This window comes from Protopterus annectens, chromosome 17.part0 (assembly GCF_019279795.1).
Source record: "Protopterus annectens isolate FY-2018-M chromosome 17.part0, PAN1.0, whole genome shotgun sequence".
Classification (NCBI taxonomy): Eukaryota; Metazoa; Chordata; order Ceratodontiformes; family Protopteridae; genus Protopterus; species Protopterus annectens.
In genome coordinates, this window is record NC_056751.1 from 599,582,288 (window position 1) to 599,602,097 (window position 19,810).

A 19,810-nucleotide genomic window follows, 5' to 3' on the forward strand; every position below is an offset into this window, starting at 1 on the left:
AGGCACCCAAGGGGCGGAGGGCAATCTCAATGATCGTTTAGAGGCAAACAATGGCAAGCTCCTGCACAAAGAGGTGGTGAGGATAGTTCACAGCCATTCAGAAAGCAGACCCAATGACTTTCCCCTTTGCCTGCCAAGCAAGGCTCAAATGGCAGCACCTTTAGGCGGAAAACTGGCATTATTTTCGAAAAATTGGCATATTGTCACAAAAGACAAATGGATCCTGGACATTATAAACAGAGGCTACAGATTCCATTTTCACACCCTTCCAAAAATGAGAGGCATGCCAAACCTGCCACACAATCAAAGGGCAGAGGCACAAAAACAAATTTCAGATCTCATGGACATGAAAGCTATTCAAGAGGTACCTACACAAGAACAAGGTCAAGGTTTTTACTCCAGACTATTCCTGGTACCAAGGAAGGGAAAAGATTGGAGACCTATTTTTGACCTATCCATCCTAAACACATTTTTACTCGTGCCAAAATTCAAGATGCTCACATTACAGCAGCTTCTTCCCATGCTGGGCAAGGAGTCTTGGCTGGTAACATTGGACCTCAAGGAGGCATACCTGCATGTCCCAATCAGACACGATTGCAGAAGATACCTCAGATTTCTTGCAGGTTCAACCCATTATCAATTCTCTGCATTGCCCTTTGGCTTATCTACTGCGCCCAGAGTATTCACAAAATGCCTGGTATCAGTAATTGCCTACTGCAGACTTCAAGGGATACAAATATACCCATATTTGGACGACTGCCTGATCCAAGCGGACAGCAAGCACATACTTCTGAAACATCTGGCTTTTGTAATAATGTTGTTGAATTCTCTGGGATACACAGTCAACAAAAAGAAATCAAGGCTAATACCCTCTCAAACAATAATTTTCCTGGGTGCCAACTTGGACACAAACACCCAGATGGCCGACCTCACGCCAGAGAAACAGGGGCAACTAACTCAATACTTCAGAAAACTAGCAAATTTCACCAGGCTGACTGCAAGGAAAATCCTGCAGGCTCTGGGATTCATGGCATCTTGCATCCTACTAATCCCATGTGCAAAGCTGCATATGAGGAAACTTCAATGGTACCTATGGTCTCAACACAGCCACAGTTTGGAAACAATAATACCACTGATTCCATGTCTTCAAAAGGAATTTCTGTGGTGGGCTCAAGCATGCCAAAGAAACACAGGTCTCCCATTCTGCAAGCCTCAAGCAAATCAAGTCATCACAACAGACGCCTCGGACTACGCCTGGGGGGCGCACATGACAGATCGGTGCATTCAGGGCAAATGGTCCCAAAAAGAAAAGCACCTACACATCAAACAAAAGGAAATGCTAGCAGTAATAAATGCTATTATAGCTTTCAAAGACCTTCTGCATCCAGGTCAACTATTGATAAGGACAGACAACACCACAGTAATGTGGTACATAAACAAACAGGGAGGAACCCATTCATACCCCCTATGCAGGCTGGCCATGTCTCTTTGGAACATGGCTCTGGAATTACAAATCGAACTTCAAGCACAGTACTTGCCAGGCAAGGAAAACACGCTGGCAGACAACCTAAGCAGAAATATGACAGATCCACACGAATGGAAGTTGCATCCTCAAGTTTTTACAGAGATAATTCAAGCATGGGGAAGGTCAGACATAGATCTCTTTGCCTCCCACAAAAATCACCAATTGGCAAAATTCTGCTCAAGGACTTTTCATCCACAGGCCTGGAGAGTGGACGTACTCTCTTTCAGTTGGACAACAATGACAGTTTATGCCTTTCCACCTCTTCCTTTGCTGCCCAAAGTTCTATTAAAACCAGAGCAGACAGACCAAAGATGATTCTCATTGCTCCAGACTTGCCAAGACAACACTGGTACCCACTCCTGAGGAGCCTGACACATTCCCCACCATGGACCCTACCTCTAATGCCTCTTCTTCTGACTCAGCACAGCTTCAAAACTCTTCACAGTCAGCTGAAAACACTCAATCTGGCCGCATGGAAGATTCCTTAACTTCACAACAGACCCTACTCTCCAAGGAGGTGCAGGATGTCATTTTGGAGGCCAGAAGGCCTTCTACTAGAAAAGCTTACTCCGCAAAATGGAAACGGTTTTGTGCCTGGAATGAGAAAAAGGGCCAGAATCCTGGAATACTGAATTTACCTCAAATATTACAGTATCTAGCTGAGATACTAAGCAGTGGACTTTCATTCTCCTCCATCAAAATCCATGCCTCAGCCATTTCTGCAGAATACAACACTGATCCTCCTTTATTCTCTCACCCCCTCTTAAGACTGTTCCTCAGAGGGGCTAAGAATATAAAACCCACAAGGAAACAACCAGTACCTGCTTGGGACCTCAATTTCATTCTAGAAAAACTGACCTTGCCTCCTTTTGAGCCAGCTGCCTCAACAGAATTGCAATATTTGTCCTGGAAAACGGCCTTCCTTCTGGCTATCACCTCAGCTCGCAGGGTATCGGAACTACAAGCCCTCATGGCTGTGCAGCCTTTCATCATTTTCCATCAGGACAGAGTTTCCTTATGAACCAACCCGTCCTTTATGCCAAAGGTGGTATCCAGGGTAGCTTTGAATCAGAATATCCACTTACCTACCTTTTACCCTAATCCTCAAAACAAAGGGGAGAGACTATTACATTCCTTGGACATCCACAAACAGCTGCGTTATTATTTGGACAGAACAAAGCCTTTCAGAAAATCAGAGCAACTCTTTGTGTCCTATGCTACGGGAGCTCAAGGGAAGCCAATTTCCAAACAGACAATCTCAAAATGGATAGCCCACTGCATACGTTTTTGTTACTCTTTTCATGGTAAAACTGTACCTGCAGGCATCAGATCTCACTCCACAAGTGCCACAGCTACCTCTTTAGCTTTCCTCAGAGGGGTTCCTACCAAAGATATTTTGGAAGCAGCCACTTGGAGTTCTGTGCATACCTTCTCCAAGCACTATCACCTACCATTATACTCCAAAACTAGAGCAGGCTTTGCCACTGCAGTCTTGCAGGGCATCCTGGCTCCTCCTAGTTCCACCTAGTGCCTACCACCCTTTTTTTTTTTTTTTAGCTTTGGGATTCTACCCATCTGTTATGACTGCAGCTGTATGCACGATGAACATAGTATAGTTTTGTACCTACCATAAATGTAGATGTTCGAGTGCTAATACAGCTGCAGTCCAGGTTTCCCTCCCTCCTTCCCCTCTTGGGACAGGCCTATTGGCTAACACCTCCTCATACAACCTGATTGGGGTATTCATTTATGGTGTATTTGCTTGCAACTACTGTTTTTTTGATTGTATTGCATTGCATTATTACATAAATTTATGTATTGCCTTCCTTCTGGGGGCACCTGACATCTGGGGCAAGAAAAACTGAAGAAAATGGCGTCGGCTGGTTCTTTTATACCCCTGTCGCACTGACATCAGGGAAGAAGCAACGACAACCGACGCCGGACCTAGACTTTGGAATTCGGCCGACCGAGGACCCGCCTGACGGCAGGAAAACCCATCTGTTATGACTGCAGCTGTATTAGCACTCGAACATCAACATTTATGGTAAGTACAAAACTGTACTTTATGCAAGTGAATATTTATATTTACTGCAGTTAAGCAAGTGAAACTGTTTATTTATGTCTCCGTTTGATCTCCATATTAAAGCAGTTAAGCAAGTGAATCTCCACAGTTTGATTAATGCCAGTCTCCTCCATGCAGAACTGTTTATTCCTATTCCCATTTGATCTTTAAGGCAGTTAAGCAAGTGAATCTCTAGTTATATTTACGGCAGTTAAGCAAGTGAATCTCTGTTTATATTTTACAGCAGTTAAGCAAGTGAATCTCTATATTTAAGCAAGTAAAGTGTGTGTGTGTGTGTGTGTGTGTGTGTGTGTGTGTGTGTGTGTGTGTGTGTGTGTGTGTGTGTGTGTGTTCATATTTACATTTTATTTGTGTCTCCGTTTGATCTTTAAGGCAAAGAATTCACTGACAACTGGAACACTAGTAAACACAGAAAAAACAGCAAACGAGAAGTAGTTCCAAAATTTACTGAAATACACAGACACATGTAAGGCTTTAAGCGCTTTTCGCAGTTTTGCCAACATGGTTATGGCTCAATGGGAACATGAATTTGTATTTAAGGACAGTACTACAACCAGTAATGTGATATATTACACTCGTTTTTTGGATGATATTTTCATCCTGTTCAAGGGTCTAGTCAATGAAGCCACTGACTTTGTCCATCACTTTAACAGTACAACTGAATTTCTTAGGTTCACGTCCACATTTGATACGGATGCCATATCCTACTTAGACCTGATGTTAGTTAAAAACAGATCACAACATTGTTTCCAAGCAAGTATTTACAGGAAGGCAACGTACTCGAATGATTTTCTTCATTTTTCGAGTTGCCATCCTTTTTATCAGAAACAATCAGTTGTGAAAGGTCAGTTAGTAAGAGCGGCACGTATAAACACTCAATTGTGTGACTTTCTTGCGGAATGTGATCGTCTTAAATCTATGTTCCTGAGCCGGGGGTACTCAGAGGACCTAATTATTAGGTTGATAGATGAGGTTACTATTAAAAGACATAACAAAGTTTACTCTCCAATTTTAACAGCTAAACTCCAGACAGATGTGGTTTTGGAGTTGGCAGGCGAGCCTGTTGATTTAGTAACCTTGCCAAGTATTAACAATAGGGCACCCACTGATAGTGATTCCTGTTTGAAATTTACAACCACCTTTTGTAGTGACAGTTACTTAGTAACAAGGTATATTGAAGAAAAACTGGGAACTTCTTAGGACATCCCCAGTTCTTTGGGATAAACTCGGGCATACATTCCATACGAGTTTTAGAAGGGGTAGGAATTAGAAGAACCACCTTGAGTTGGCGAATTCATACAGTATTAAATCAACTGGTATGGTTAAATGTGAGGCATGTAATTATTGCAAACACATGGTTACATCTAGTTCATTTGTGATCAACAACAAGGAATACAAGCTTAGATTTTAGTTTAATTTGTCAGTCTAAATTCATTGTCTACCTAGCTACATGTAAACACTGTTCTGCCTTTTATATTGGCAAAACAGAACGTAAACTGCGTGAGAGAGTTTATGAACATCTGTATGCGATCAACAAAGGCAAGTTAGACAATGCACTTGCGAAACACGTACATTTTTTTCCTAACCATACTTTTGCATTCATGGCTATAGACCAAATAGTTCCATCTATAAGAGGAAGCCCGCTGCCAATCCTTTTAGAAGAATTGGAATTGGCATGGCAAATCAGACTTGATGCATGCAAACCTCCTGGCTTGAACGATCTGTGTTCTATCAGTTGTATTTTGAAAAATAAAAGTCTTGGTAGATAGTATGTTCCATGCTACAAGATATTATGGTTTGGGCCATGTTTTTAAAAGGATTTGTTATGTGGGATTTTTACTCATTTGACGTTATTATAGTATTGTATCTCCTTATTATTGCTCAAGAATAGGTGATCCAACTAGTGTGTTACACTTATCACACTTTTTAATTTTTACTATCACTTTTATGTATCCTGTCTTTTCGAGAGGTTTTATGACAAGATACAACATGAAAGGTTACAATTGTGTAAAATGGTATTATTGTAGTGAGTTCAGGTTTATATGGTTTTACAACTTTAAGCTGTTTTCCTGTATAGTAATTATACTTGTGATGTAAGCAGTGATGTATTTTAAATTGTGGCGGTTTTATTTGCAAGGTCTTCTGAAGAAGTTTGCTTCAGTGCAAACGAAAAGCGCTTAAAGCCTTGTATGTGTCCGTGTATTTCAGTAAATTTTGGAACTACTTCTCGTTTTTTTTTTTTCTGTTTACTGATCTTTAAGGCAGTTAAGCAAGTGAATCTCTATTTATATGTCAGCAGCAAATTTGTTTTGTGTGTGTATAAAATGCTCCAGTTAACTAAACCTGGTGGTTAGTGTTAATCAGGCTCAAACCGTGTACCTTAGGTACAAGGAGGAAGAGCCTGAATTCCCTACCCATATCACCACTTGTGATTTTTGCGGTTCAGAGTTTGGCTCATATAACTTTTGGTCTGTTCTTCTTAAAATTTGTGGTTTTCTAGCAAGTCAGTGAGAACTGAATTCACTAAATGATGATAGCTGTTTAAGTTTCAGTCTTCCTATTTTTCAGGAATGGCATGGTAACAGAAAACGTCTTATTTTAGTAACTTTCCAAGATTATACAAGCAAAGTTTAAAATGTGTCCCTGTCTTTTTTGGCCTTTGTCCCCACCGCAGTAAATTTTGCCTTTTTTCAGATTTCTTGTGCTGCATAGTTCTTCAGGGGAGATAACTTTAGTGCTGCTTATGCCAAGCCGGTGTTGTTAGTAGTACAACAGGTAGAATACTTGCTTTTGAATCAGAAGGCTGTGGGTTATACTACCACAGTATGTAGATGGATTGCCGATACTGTAGTGTGTTGTACTTTTAAAGGGGGTGGATGCTGCAGTCCTGAGAATGTCCTCTTTGGCAGAGATACCTAGTAACTATGAACCTGTAATCAGTTTGACATCCATTCCCTATTTGCAGTATTACTAGTTTATCATTTTTTTTTTCAATATAACACAGACAGTCTATTCCTTACGGGCAACAGGCACTTTATTTGTAGATGAAACAATGAAATATAAAGTTGTTTGCTAGCAGAAACCTCTTCATTAGTTACAGATCTCTTTAATGTGAAATTATTTAGATGACTTACTTCTGCAGAGATTGTGCATATTTACTGATATTGGTGGATTGTAGAAGTGTGAGTATACTTTTATGATGGAAATGTTCTGGATTGGGCAGTTTTGTCATTATTGGTTCATGCATTTTGTTTCATTGCTTACTGAAAAAATGTTCAAAAAAAGAAGTTATGCACTCACCATAATGTTCCTTGTTTGTTGTCCATATCGCCTTCATTCTTACTGGTTTGGTTCGGAACCGATTCTCGGTTCCCACTCGGCCGCATACTAAAGCTTGAGGACTTCCACTGGCTTGTAGGTGTATCCCTATCCCATCATGCTCTAGTGAAGCTCCCCAGGTCTTGCTTGCTGATACCATTATGAACCCAAGGTAACATCAGTACCTATTATGAAAATAATGAAGAAGGCCAGCGACACACTTGCCAGAGAAAGAACCTCTTTGTTCTCTATTGTTCTCCAGGAGCCATAGGTAGGGGAAGGAGGGTGGGATGTAAGAATGAAGCCGAGATGGACAACAAACATGGAACATTATGGTGAGTATGTAACTTCTTTATGTTATGTTGTCCTATCTAACCTTCATTCTTACTGGTTCGGACAGCGTCCCTAGCACCATATTTCTTGGGTGGCTCACAGGATTATATTCTTCAGGATAGTGGACCCAAAGGAGGCCCTGTTCCTGGAGGCCAAATCTGCTTTGTAATGACTGATAAAGGTATGAGGCGTTGCCCAAGTCGCAGCAGCACAATTGCCTCACTCTAAAAACAGAAGATGTTCCCATGGCTCTTCTGGAATGGGCTTTGACTTTAAAGGGAAGAATCTTGTTATTGGATTCATATATAAAAGTGATACAATCTGAGCCATTTTGAGAGAGTGACCTTAAATATAGGGGCACCTTTCTATGCTTCTGAAAATGACATAAATAACTGATCAGATTTCCTGAAGTCCTTTGTTCTATGCAAGTAGAAACGTAATTGCATATGAACATCCAGTTAGTGAAGTTTATATTCTGCCTTGTTGCCATGATTTGGAAAGAAAACTGTTAACTCTATGGACTGATTTAGGTTAGATTCTGAACATACCTTTGGCAGGAAGGATGGGTTTATTCGAAGGGATACTCTGTCTTATGAAAAAGCATCTATGGTGGCTTGATCGATAAAGCTTGCAGCTTTGAAACTCTTCTACCAGAAGTGATGGCAATCAGCATAATAGTCTTCCACGTTAAAAATTTTTGATCACATAATGACGCAGGCTCAAAGGGAGGTAGCATCAAGCAAGACTGAACAAAGTTTAGGTCCCATGGTGGCAGGGGTATTTTTATGGGTGGTCTTAACAAGTTAGTACCATTCAGGAAGGCTTTTCATATTTTGTGAGACATCAAATTAGGGGTGAAATCACTTATATGGAAATTAGATATTGCTGCTAACTGTACACAAATGGTAGCTGCAGCTGTGCCTTCGTTAAATAGTTTTACCAGAAATTCAAGGATAGAATTTATAGGAGCAGAGAATGGATCAATGTGTCTAATCAGAGCTCAGGAAGAAAACCTCTTCCATTTACTGATATAAAACTTTCTTGCTGAAGCTTTATGAGAAGAGACCAAGATATGCTTGACTGAATGACGGAGGTTAGGAAGCCTGGCTATATTTGGAATCGGAGCAGCCAAGCTGTCAATTTTGGGGTTGGAAGACAAGGGTGGAGCATTCCGGATGAATGAGTCAGAAGGTCTGGAACTGGGTCCAGAACCCACGGCTCCTCCTGAAGATGAGGCCAAAGGAAGGGGAACCAAATCTGATGAGACCAATATTGTGCAATGAGAATTAGCCTGCTTCCCAACGAGTTGGATTTCTGGAGAACATTGGTATTAGTAGAAAGGAGGAAAGGCATACAGAAGTCCCAGGGGCCAATCGTGTACAAGTGCATCTCTTGGTGACTCCCCCAGAAGGGGGATTAGGGCATAATAGCTACTGCATTTGGCATTCATGGATGTGGCAAAAAGGTCGCAGCAAGGCTGGCCCCATTTGCGGAAGATCCTCTCCGCTACTTCTTGTTTTAGGGACCACTCGTGGGGCACGAGAATAGCACTGCTGAGTTTGTCTGCTATCATATTGGACCTCCCTGGGATGTGCATTGCTATTAGAAAGCGTTGGAAGGACATTGCCCATTGCCATAATCTGAGGGCTTCTCAGCAAAGGGGGTAAGACCTAGTCCCTCCTTGCTTGTTTATGTACCAGACAACTGATATGCCATCTGAATTGCAGTTGTTCCCAGCGGAAGAGTCCTGGAGTGCCTGCAATGTCAAAAGCACCGCCCTCATCTGTAGGATACTGATGTTCAAGTGGGCCTCGTGATCCTGCCAAGTGCTTTGAACTGTCCTGCCCAGATAATGCCCCCCCCCACCCTATCTGGGAGACATCCATGGTCACTGTGGCCACCGGCTGAGGGGAAAGAAAAGGCTGACCAGATGTTACTTGACTAGAGTAAAGCCACAAGCGAAGGTCCTTCTTGCAGGACTCTGTTAACAGAATCTGGTGAGACATGGGTAGTTCTTGTAACAAACACTGGGTGAATAGAAGCCACTGTAGAATTCTCATGTGTATGCATGCTAGCGGAACTAAAGTTATCATAGATGCCATGGTGCCCAAGACTTTCAAGATTGTTCTTGCCTGTACTTTTGTTTTGGAGAGAAGGTTGGAGATTTGCTGTCTCCGAACTAGAACTCTTTCTGGAAGAAGTTTTGCCTTCATGTTTATTGTATCTAGATCTGCTCCTATAAACATATGTTGCGATGGCAACAAGGCACATTTTTCATAATTTATTGTGATTCCCAGGTGAGAGCAGAGAGAAAGATTGGTGTCTCTTGATTCCAGTAGTAAATGCTTGATAGTGGCAGTTAGGAGCCAGTCATCTAGATACGGAAACACTTGGAATCCTAGAAGTCTCAGGTGAGCCATTACTGCTGCCATGCACTTGGTGAACACTCTGGGGGCTGTGGTGAGACCAAAGGGCAGAGCTTGAAACTGGTAATGACTGGCTCCCAGCCAGAAGTGCAGATGACTTCGGATGACCTGTCCATCTTTATGTGGTAGTACATATCCTGGAGGTCTATAGAACACATACATTTGTCTTTCCCCAAAAATGAAAGAATTGACTGCATTGTTACCATCCAGAACGTGGTCTTTTTTACTGAATTGTTTAATCTGCTGATATCCAAAATTGGTATCCAGTCCCCTGTTCTTTTTGGCACTAAAAAGAATCTTGAGTAAGTTCCGGATCCTATTTGGTCTGCAGGGACTCTCTGGATGATTCTTTTGTCTAGTAACTTTTGAATTTCTAGAGATGCTTGATCCCTCTGATTGGGTGGAATGTCTGGGATTTTCTTTATGTTTGGGACGGGAAGAGAAAATGGTATGGAGTATCCTCTGGATGTGATACCTTGTACCCACTTGTCTTTTGTTATTTCCAGCCAGGTTTGTAGGTGCAAAGATAAGCGACCCCTGACTGGCTCCAGAGTTGGACAGATGGGCCTCCCTTCAGGAGCGCTGAAAGGGCTGAATACGGAGACTCTCTGTCACCCTGGTTTTGTGGCCCCCATCTGCTGCGTGGACGGCGTCTTCCATTTGTACTACCCCTCTGCCCCTAGGGGAAGAGTCACCACGTGTGTCTGAAAAAACTATCTGGGATTTACGAAACCACATCTTCCCCCCTTTCTGGCCTTTTGGATAAGGCCTAGAAGGTATGGAAAAACTGACTCCTACAGCTGAGTGTGTCTTTCCTTCTTGTTCACACCTGGTTAGCATCTCCTTAACTTTTGGCCCGAACAAGGATGAGTCATCAAATGGGGCATTAGTAAAAGAAGATTTGAAAGATTCTGCAAAGTCGCATAAGTGCAGCCTGGAATGTCTCCTTAGGGAAATTCTTGAACCCCCTGCTCTGCTCGCTCCATCTGCTGCGTACGAACTGAGATTCATGGAGGAGTTGACCACAGTATTTAAGATGGAAAGATGAGAGGAAACCTTGTCTGCTACCCCTTCAGCTGCCGTACCTTGGAGAGTATCTCCTAGCTCCTTTAGGAGATCTCTTTGTAGCCTTGTAAAATGCGTCAGATAGTTCAGCGACTGGAGAGCAAAAGTCACTGAAGCAAAAGTGCACGTCCTGTATCTGTCCATCGTACGAGACTCCTTGTTCGGTGGTTGGACAGACGAGGATGTTTCAGAAATTCTTTTTTGGTGGCTGCTGCCAACACCATAGCATGTACAAGGACACCCTTGGACAGTAAGACTTTATCTGAAGGGGCTGTAATGAATGTATCTGTCCTCCTAGGGACAGACTCCATTGCAGATGGAACCGAGGATGTCAGAGTAGATGTCTGTCCCGAAGATACCAGGATGGTTCTTGGCAACGATGGTTCCACAACAGTCAGTTCCAAGTGTTCTGGTTCCGAGGTCCTGGGTCGGCTGGGAGGAGGAATCGATGTCGGTGGGATGTTCTTGGCTGGTTCCGAATCCCTGTGGGTTGGAGCTGAGAGAAGTTTACCCAGCCAGTGTCTTCAGAAGCCTACGTGCCACCCTATCCACATCATTGTCCATTAGACTCCTGGAGGACTTAGAGGAGAGGGTAGGAGACCTTACTGATTATAAGACAGGTGATCTCAAAACAGGAGTAACCGGCTCCAATTCTGGGGACTGGCTAATGAGTTCAAACTCCATCAGCACCATAAAGGTTGGAGCCGATGAAGTAGATTTTGTCGGTTCCAATGTAGTTGAAGCTGGAGATGCAATTTTGCTTAACTTTTTTGATGGCTCAGATTGCCCTGAAGAGGGCGAAGATCTTTTTGTCATTTTTTCTGATCTAGTTGAAGAAGATTTGACTGATGCTGAAGTGCCCAGACCTTCCTCTATAGCTTCCTAGAATGGGGATTTCAAAAGACCTTTCACGATCAACTTATTTTTTATGCTCTAACAGCACACTAGTGCTAAAAGAGTGACATATTGAGCATGTCTCCTGAAGATGTATTCCTCCCAAGCAGTAGACACATATAGTATGGGAATCAGTAATAGACATCTTCTGACTGCATTTGGTACATTTTTTGAAGCCCAGAGGCTTAGATTCTTTATGCTCCTTGGACATGATTCAGTCTCTGTACACACACACGCGCGTGCAAGAGCAGACAAATAAACTGCATTAACAACAATTTAACAATCTTACAATTTAACAGCCTAAGCTAAGGAAAAACTTAACACCCTAAACTAGGAATGATTATATATACATACAAAGACGAGCTTTCTTTCTTTTTTTTTTTTTTTTAAACTAGTAAACTAGGAGGGGAAAGACAAGATTAGGAAGCCCTCTAACTTAAATGGGCTAATGCTCCTTTCCTTTAAATAGTGAAGAAAAGCACTAATTATAAAACAAGAAGAAGAAGATGCCCTCTAACTAAAATGGGCAGTGACAGCCCTCTAACTTAAATGGTCTCATGATTTTCTTTAACAACAGTAAGTAATTTAACCTGGATAGGGGAAAAGCAAGGCCTTAATGGAAAATGACAACCTAAAGCAACAACACAGCAGCAAATTTTTTCAGTAAGAAAGAAAAAAAACACAAGAAGAATAACGCTAGCTCTTATTTAAAGTAGAACAGGAAAAATTACGATAATAGTGGTAAAAAAGTTGTTCACTTAGCCAGAGGCAAGATGGAAGCCTCCAATCTGTTTAGCGGTAAACAAGATCTGGAGGAGCTTCACTAGAGCATGATGGGATAGGGATACAGCCACGAGCCAGTGGAAGTCCTCGAGCTTTAATATGTGGCAGAGTCGGAACCAAGAATCGGTTCCAAACCCTACCAGTAAGAATGAAGGTGAGATAGGACAACATAGCATCAATAAATTTAAAATGCGCTCTAGCAAGTGTGAGGTATTATACAAGGAATATAATTTAATACAATCAGGAAGGTGTATCAAAGAGCACATGCATGTTTCGTGTGCAAGAGGCCTATGATTTGAAAACAGCTCATCGGTAACCTTTATCCAACACTGTCCAGATGCATTTTCTTTGAATGTGGATTTCAGTGCTATTTCAATGAATGTGAGTTTCAAGGGCAGAGAAGTTTTAATGCTAAGTCTATTTTCATTGTGAGACCATATTGCTTTGTTTATCAGATGTCTGTTAGTGTTTGTGCTATAAAATGTAAAATAAAAGTTTTAAATGAAATCCAAATAATCACTGTAGAAGTAAAGCAGTGTGCACATTAGTGTTTATGGTAAATGGAGTGAAATAGCCAAGTAATGGGACATTGGAATGGCTGATGGGAGAGGGCTATGTATGGGGGCCCCATTCAACCATAATTTTGTGAGGGGCGAAGGGCAGCAAATTCAAAGACAGCCCCGGGCAGCACAAACTCAAGCAACACTACTGATCAGTAGGCCATGGAGAATGACTTTTGGAGGTTCTTTCGGCTTTTCCCAGTTGGGGGTCGCTACAGTGGATCACCTGTCCGCTCATGATTAGCAGTGGAGTTTTACGGTGTTGGGTTGCCAGCCCGGTGCCCAACCTTCCACAGAAGGCACACACGCACACACTGATGCCTAGGGCCAATTTAGAGTGTCCAATCCACCTACAGCTTGTCTTTGGGATGTGGGAAGAAACCGGAGCACCCGGAGGAAACCCACACGACCACAGGGAGGAAATGCAGACTCTGCACAGAAGGCACCCCAGCCAAGGATCGAACCGGAGAACCTCTTGCTGTGAGCGGCAACACAAACCACTGCACTATCGTGGCCGCAATCTATAATATTCTTTTGCTAAGATAAGAATATTGGCTACCATTAAATGTCCTACTTTACCACAAAACCCACATACTTCTAGTCACCAAAAATAAAATCCTAAGGTTCATCATCTTCTCCCTTCCCAGGGAACATCATTGCTACACATTTAAAAAAAATGGTTACCAGTTACTACAGGATCTAGGCTCTGGGGCCATATTTTGATTCTGTTCTTCAGCTTGAATTTGAACGTTGGTATCACACAGTTTCATTGGAGTGAGTGGGGTTACCCAATTATGTATGTAAATTTTATGTTAATCAGCATCCAGATTTGTACCTATTTATCATGGGCCTTTGTCCAGATTTTTGATGTTTCCAGGTTGAAAGGTATGGTGCCGATGACATTTCTGTGTTCATTTGGAAGGGCTGCTTTACATCTTTGTAATCAAAGTTGCGTAAATCTTGTCCTGACTCCATAGCATAGAGGGATTAAGACCTAATTATCCCCCACACGATCTGTGTTCATCTAGCAGCACAGGCACTGGAGAGAGGCAACCTGGATCTCTGCATTGGTGACACCAGCAGGAATGCAGATGTACCACTTGTGGCGGTGTGTCTAGCAAGCCATCATTGCAGTGGTGCCTGATCTCTTTGATCAGTTGGCTATTAACATGGTGGATCAAATGTTCCATTGTGCTCTGCATCTAGGGAATGAATGAGTAAGTGGAGTGGCTGGGAGAGTAGGTCTGAATGGTCAGTAAGGTGACAGGGAAACAAAAAAAAAAAAAAAACGGTTTAACTCTCCAGAACTTGGTAACAGCACAGAAATCATTCTATCAACTGTTGGCAACAGCCATTTCTCTTACATTAGTATAGTTTAGTTAACTATAGTGTTACAAGATCTTCTGATAATATGTATTTGCAACGAGTTTTGTTTCCTTAACAAAATAATGCTTATGCATTGATGGGCACCTGATGCAGAAATTTTGTTCCTGCCTGCAACGTCAGTGACCAATGTTCAGTGATGATCCATGGTAACCGGAGGGCCACATACGGGGAGAGAGGGTTAGCACTGATCACTTAGTTAACTCCCCTTCCTGCCTGTGAGGGAAGTAAACTATATGGGCACAGTCACTGTACTGCTAGATCTTAATAGTAGTCTGCACAAAGGTGCAATGAGGTGTAGGAGTATGGCATAGGAAGCACAGTTGAGAATGCTTTAGTGTGTTTTCTTGTGGAGTAATGTAAATAGAAATTGTGGGATGGAGATCTTGTCATGTGCACATTACACCTTGTCTGTCAATGGGCTTTTTGGTTGTAATCTTTGTCCACGTGTAGCTACCGTGATCCCTCCAGCTATTCAGGTCACATACAGGATGGCCTGTAAAAGTCACTTTCCTTTGAGGAGGAAGCCAACAGATCAGTAGCAGGAAACAGTGTCTGTGGTGGTCGTATAACATTGCTCAGTCATAGACATACGGTGGGCAAAGATTAAAGCATAAATAAATATAAGAAAGGACTCCATAAATAAATATAAGAAAGGACTAAACAGCATGGTGAAAAGCAAATAAAAACTTTGATTGGTAAGTGCTTTCACACCCATTCAGTGCTTCATCAGACCATGTCATACAAAGTAACAGTACAGATATATATAATTGATAGAACAGATCAGTTAAAACAAACCACATGTATTCAGTACAGGCTTTAAAGATGTCACTTCATTCACACTATAGCCCTTATCAGCTTGTAGTATAATCATTCACCTTAACTCAGCTGTTACTGTCTTATTCTTAATGTCCCCCACTCTGAAATATTTGAGCATTAATTGTAAAACCATGAAATTGAAAGAATGTGAAGTACCATGTGTATTAACATGCTTAGCTAAATCATTGATGGTCTTACCCCCACGTATATCACAAATATGTTCCGGATCTGTTCTATGAGGGAATGATTTGTTTCCCTCACATAAAAACATGAGCAAACTGTGCAAGTCGCTTTGTATGCCATATCAGTACTGCCGCACTTAGCATGCGCCAATGCTATACACTGTTTCCTTGTAGTGGAATGAATGAAACAGTTCACAGGGGAAATGTAACTGCAGACATTACAAGAGCAACAGGGGAAAGTAAGCAACCATTCCGAAGGCTTATTCATATTAGGCTCACTCATAACAAATAAGTAATTTCAGTGACTTTTTGTCTTATCAGCTGTTAGAATCGGCCAACTCTTTTTAAAAATGTCACAGATCAAGTTGATGTTACTGGAGTAAGATAGCAGCATGCTAATATTATTAGGCTTAGTAACATGGGCTGGAGCAGGTGTTTCACAATTAATAGGACAAGAAGAAAAGTAAGGTTTCACTCTACTAGTTTTTCCTCTATAAACCTCTTGTATCGGGCCCTCTAATTCCTTCATAAAATAACCCCTATCAATGAAGTCACTGTGCAAGCTTGTAAGTGCATTATCTAAACTGTCATCATCATTATTCAATCTGGATGCCCTCATGCATTGACTCTTTAATACATTCCTATAGACATAGCCTGGATGCGTACTAGATCGATGCAGGGTACTATTTTTCCTGCATGACTTCCTGTAGCTGTTCGTCTTAAAATAAGCTTCCACAGTTCTTTTGATACTGACATCTAGAAAATCTATAACAGAAGATGAAAACTTCACAGTATACTGTAGAAATGAAGTCGTACTTTCAAGGTAATTCACAAATTCAGATAGCATCGTGGGTGAACTCACCCACAACAGAAAGATGTTGTCAACAAACGATTTGTAAAACGTAATTTACTGGGAAGACCGATTACCGGTTAACACTTGAGTCAATTCCCAGTGTGCTAACACCATGTTAGCGTAGCTTTTGGCACAAACCATGCCCATTGCCTCTCCCAACCTGTGCAGATAATATTTATCATCAAAAAGAAAGACTATTTTCCAGAACAAGCTCTAATAACATATTAATTAAGCTATCTGTTAGAGTCATCACTATTTTGAGGTAGAAAAAGCTTAATGAAATCAACCCCTGTATCATTCAGTATGACTGTGGACAGGGAACATGCATCCAACGTAACCATCAGGCAATCCTAAACCTTATCAAAGCCTTGTGAACATTCATATAGTGTCTGCAGGAACTGTTTAGTATCCTTAAGTAAGGTGGGTACTTTATTGAGCAGGGGTCTCAACATAAACCGAGAGCGGCTCAGTGAGCCATCCTCGGCCTGACACTATCAGCCACATGGGTGGTACTACTGGATCCATGTGTATCTTCCGCATGCCATATAATGTAGGAATAAGTGGATGTTCTACTCCCAAGAACTTGTAAAGATAAAATTAAAAAAGCTTACTCATCAAAAAATCATAAAACATCATGTACATGTTTGATTAATTTCTCTATTTCAAATTTAATTTCTGTATTCATATACAAGTATCAGAATCAGATAGCAACTCATTCATCCTATTCATGTAAAAACTTTTGCCCATAACTACAATACCTCCTCCCTTATCCGCTGGATGAATGTAAGTATTATTTTTTTTTAACTCTTTTCATATCAGCAAATTCTCTTCGAGTCAGATTAAAAAATTTTCCTGTACGGGTATCATGCAAACTATTCATCACTTCTGAGTCACATGTTTTTAAGAACACTTCAAGAGGTGGGTAAAGGGAGGGAACATAAGTATAATGTTACTTAAAAGTATACATTTTTGATTCATGAGGAAAGATGCATTTTAAGTTGGTATAAATGTTAAACCTCTCTCAGGGAGGGAGGCTTGGTTGTTACTTAATAGAGAAGACAAAATGTTCCAAATTAGAGATCCCTTGTCCAATCCCATGCTTTCTTGGCTCCAGTTCACTGTATTCCTTTTGCCAAAAGCTTCTGTAACTTCCTCCCTTGACTGTGCGACCACTCCAACCTGGAAGTGTCCATTTTCCTGACTGCTGTGGGCAAAGATTAAAGCATAAATAAATATATGAAAGGGCTAAACAGCATGATGAAAAGCAAATAAAAACTTTGATTGGTAAGTGCTTTCACAGACCATGTCATACAAAGTAACAGTAACTGGGAAAAGATACTGATGGACATGCGGCAGCAGAAGGTATCTTCCTACAGACATCAGGCAACACATTCTGCTGGTTAGTGTCTGTTGTGGTCTTGACTGACACAGTGGAAGCATTGACAGACGTGGTTGTATCCCCTTCAGATACCTCGCTGCTTCCATCTAAATCAAAAGAAGCATTGCTATTAAAACTCAACTAAACTGAAGCATTTCCTCTAGGTCAAGAAGAAAATGTTCCCGGCCTTAAAGTCCATATAATCTCACTCTGTCTTCCTCCTTTTCTGATTTTGTAGTCTAGCTTCTTACATTGAGATGTCGTTATACATCTCATCAAGAGCTAACAGGTGTACTTCTGAAGAATATTTGCTATTCTGCAGTTGTTATAAAGCATTAATTTCTCCAGAAAGTGAGTCCAAAGAACTCAATCAGGAGCTTCATATAACTGAAGCTCAGATCCAAATTTAACATTTGCCGTCGTCTCAGTAGATCGAAGTACAAATCCCCATAGGTAGGCATTTTAGGGATTTGCAGTACAACTTTAAAGTGCAAACATGCTTCTTGGTGTAAACATTGCCACTGCAACTGTTTAGGTTTATAAAGTTTATTCTGTAGTTATTTTAGTGAGGAGTAAACATTTCCATATCTATACCTTCCACTTCATATTGGTTCTCAATCTCTAACGAATTCAAAAGCAGCAAGGGGTTACCATCAATGTGCAGCATTCGACCAAACCGATCAGAATGCTGAGTAATAAATATACCCAAGCCATTAGGATTGAAATCCATTTCAAGATCAAAGCCTTCAGCCATACTCCATGCAAACACTAACAGAAGTCAGTAAATGGAAAGAAAAAAAAAATCCATGTGGATGAAGGTTAGTCCTGACACAAACAGCGAAAAAATATAAGGAAGGACTAAACAGCACAGCTAAAAGCAATTAAAAACTGTAATTGGTAGTATAAATGTTTTTCTCTCTTTGATCTTACTCCAGAAATGAACTAGCATTTGACTGTAAGTAGTTTGACTGAATTAAGCTGTCCTGGATATGATGAAACAAGCTCTGTTCATAGCTTCTTCTGAAGGACAATGAACTTTGCTTCTCAATGTCATCATTCATAATGCTGGTAAAGACTTCCAGGTGGTTGTATATTTGTATAATTGTGTAAGAGCATGTAAGCAAAATCACTGCTGGCCTTGCAGTAATGGCTACTTTTTTTTAAAATCCCTTCATCATATTAGAGTTAAAAAGGATTCTAAAAGATGCTCATGTATACTTCTCAACAGATAGTACTGATTTAAAAAAGGCAGTGAAGTATGACGTGCCTTCTATATTTTGCCCAACAGCGATGATTTGTTAGGCATGAATAAGTGTGAAAAGCTGATGCTTGCAGTATAGGAATTAATGTCTTTGCACCTTGAAGTTAAGTTTTGATGGTGTTTTATTATCTTTCCTTGATATGTTTTTCTAATTTTCTCAATGTTTTTCTGTTTTTTCACCCCCCTCCAATTGGGGTAAAAAAAAAAATAGGAGGAGTTAAATTTCTGTGAAGAACTGTTCCAGATATGTTTCTGTGGACACCAAGATGATGGCTTCATGGATCGGTGATTGTCCAACTTATTGTCTGTTGGCCTTTGGATGTGAACAGCTGGCCACAGAGAATCCTGTGCTTAGGAAAGACAGTATCTTTTGAGCAAACACACATTGATCAGTATATGCTTCTTACCGTGTAAGGATTCAACAGTTTGCTAAAAGAAAAATTTTGATTGTATATGGGCAGCAGTAAACAGGCTGAAAGGTTAAACATGACACTTTTGAATAAACATGTCCATTAATATTTGACGGGGCGTGTTTGTGTGCCTGTATTGTGTTCTTATTGTGTGCTGTATAATATGTATAATGCTTAATAAAGACTTAAACAAGTCTGATGTTTAACCAGACACCATAAGGTTTGTACTGTTACTATAAAGTCCTGGATAATCAGGCAGCATGTATGCACACAACAAAATTACTGTATATTCTTAATGGTATATTCCACCTCCCCGCCTTTTTTATACAAATGTTATCAATAATGTATCATTTAATGAGACATTTACTTATTACCTATATAGTTGCAATATAGTCGGCTTTACTTCTGTTCTACATTGTCAAAGATCTGTTCAGTATCTGTAAGACCCTACAGTGTGAAAGTGTATTTTAATTGATGTCCATATTTAGACTGTAGTAGAACTCTGGAACAGCTGTATTAGCTGTCCATCCAAATATA

At 40.9% G+C, this 19,810-nt stretch overlaps 1 protein-coding gene across 4 annotated transcripts in view; it reads left to right on the forward strand.

Annotated features, from left to right (window-relative positions):
* HSPBP1 (HSPA (Hsp70) binding protein 1) overlaps positions 1-19,472 on the forward strand; it is a 712,194-nt gene extending 692,722 nt beyond the window's left edge. For all 4 annotated transcript variants that reach the window (XM_044059627.1, XM_044059623.1, XM_044059625.1 and 1 more), the window contains one exon: positions 19,075-19,472. Coding sequence is in view for 3 of the 4 variants with exons in the window: in XM_044059623.1 (XP_043915558.1) it covers positions 19,075-19,152 (78 nt within the window). In the remaining variant the exon portion in view is untranslated. The remainder of the gene's footprint in view (positions 1-19,074) is intronic.
* The last annotated feature ends 338 nt before the right edge of the window (positions 19,473-19,810 follow it).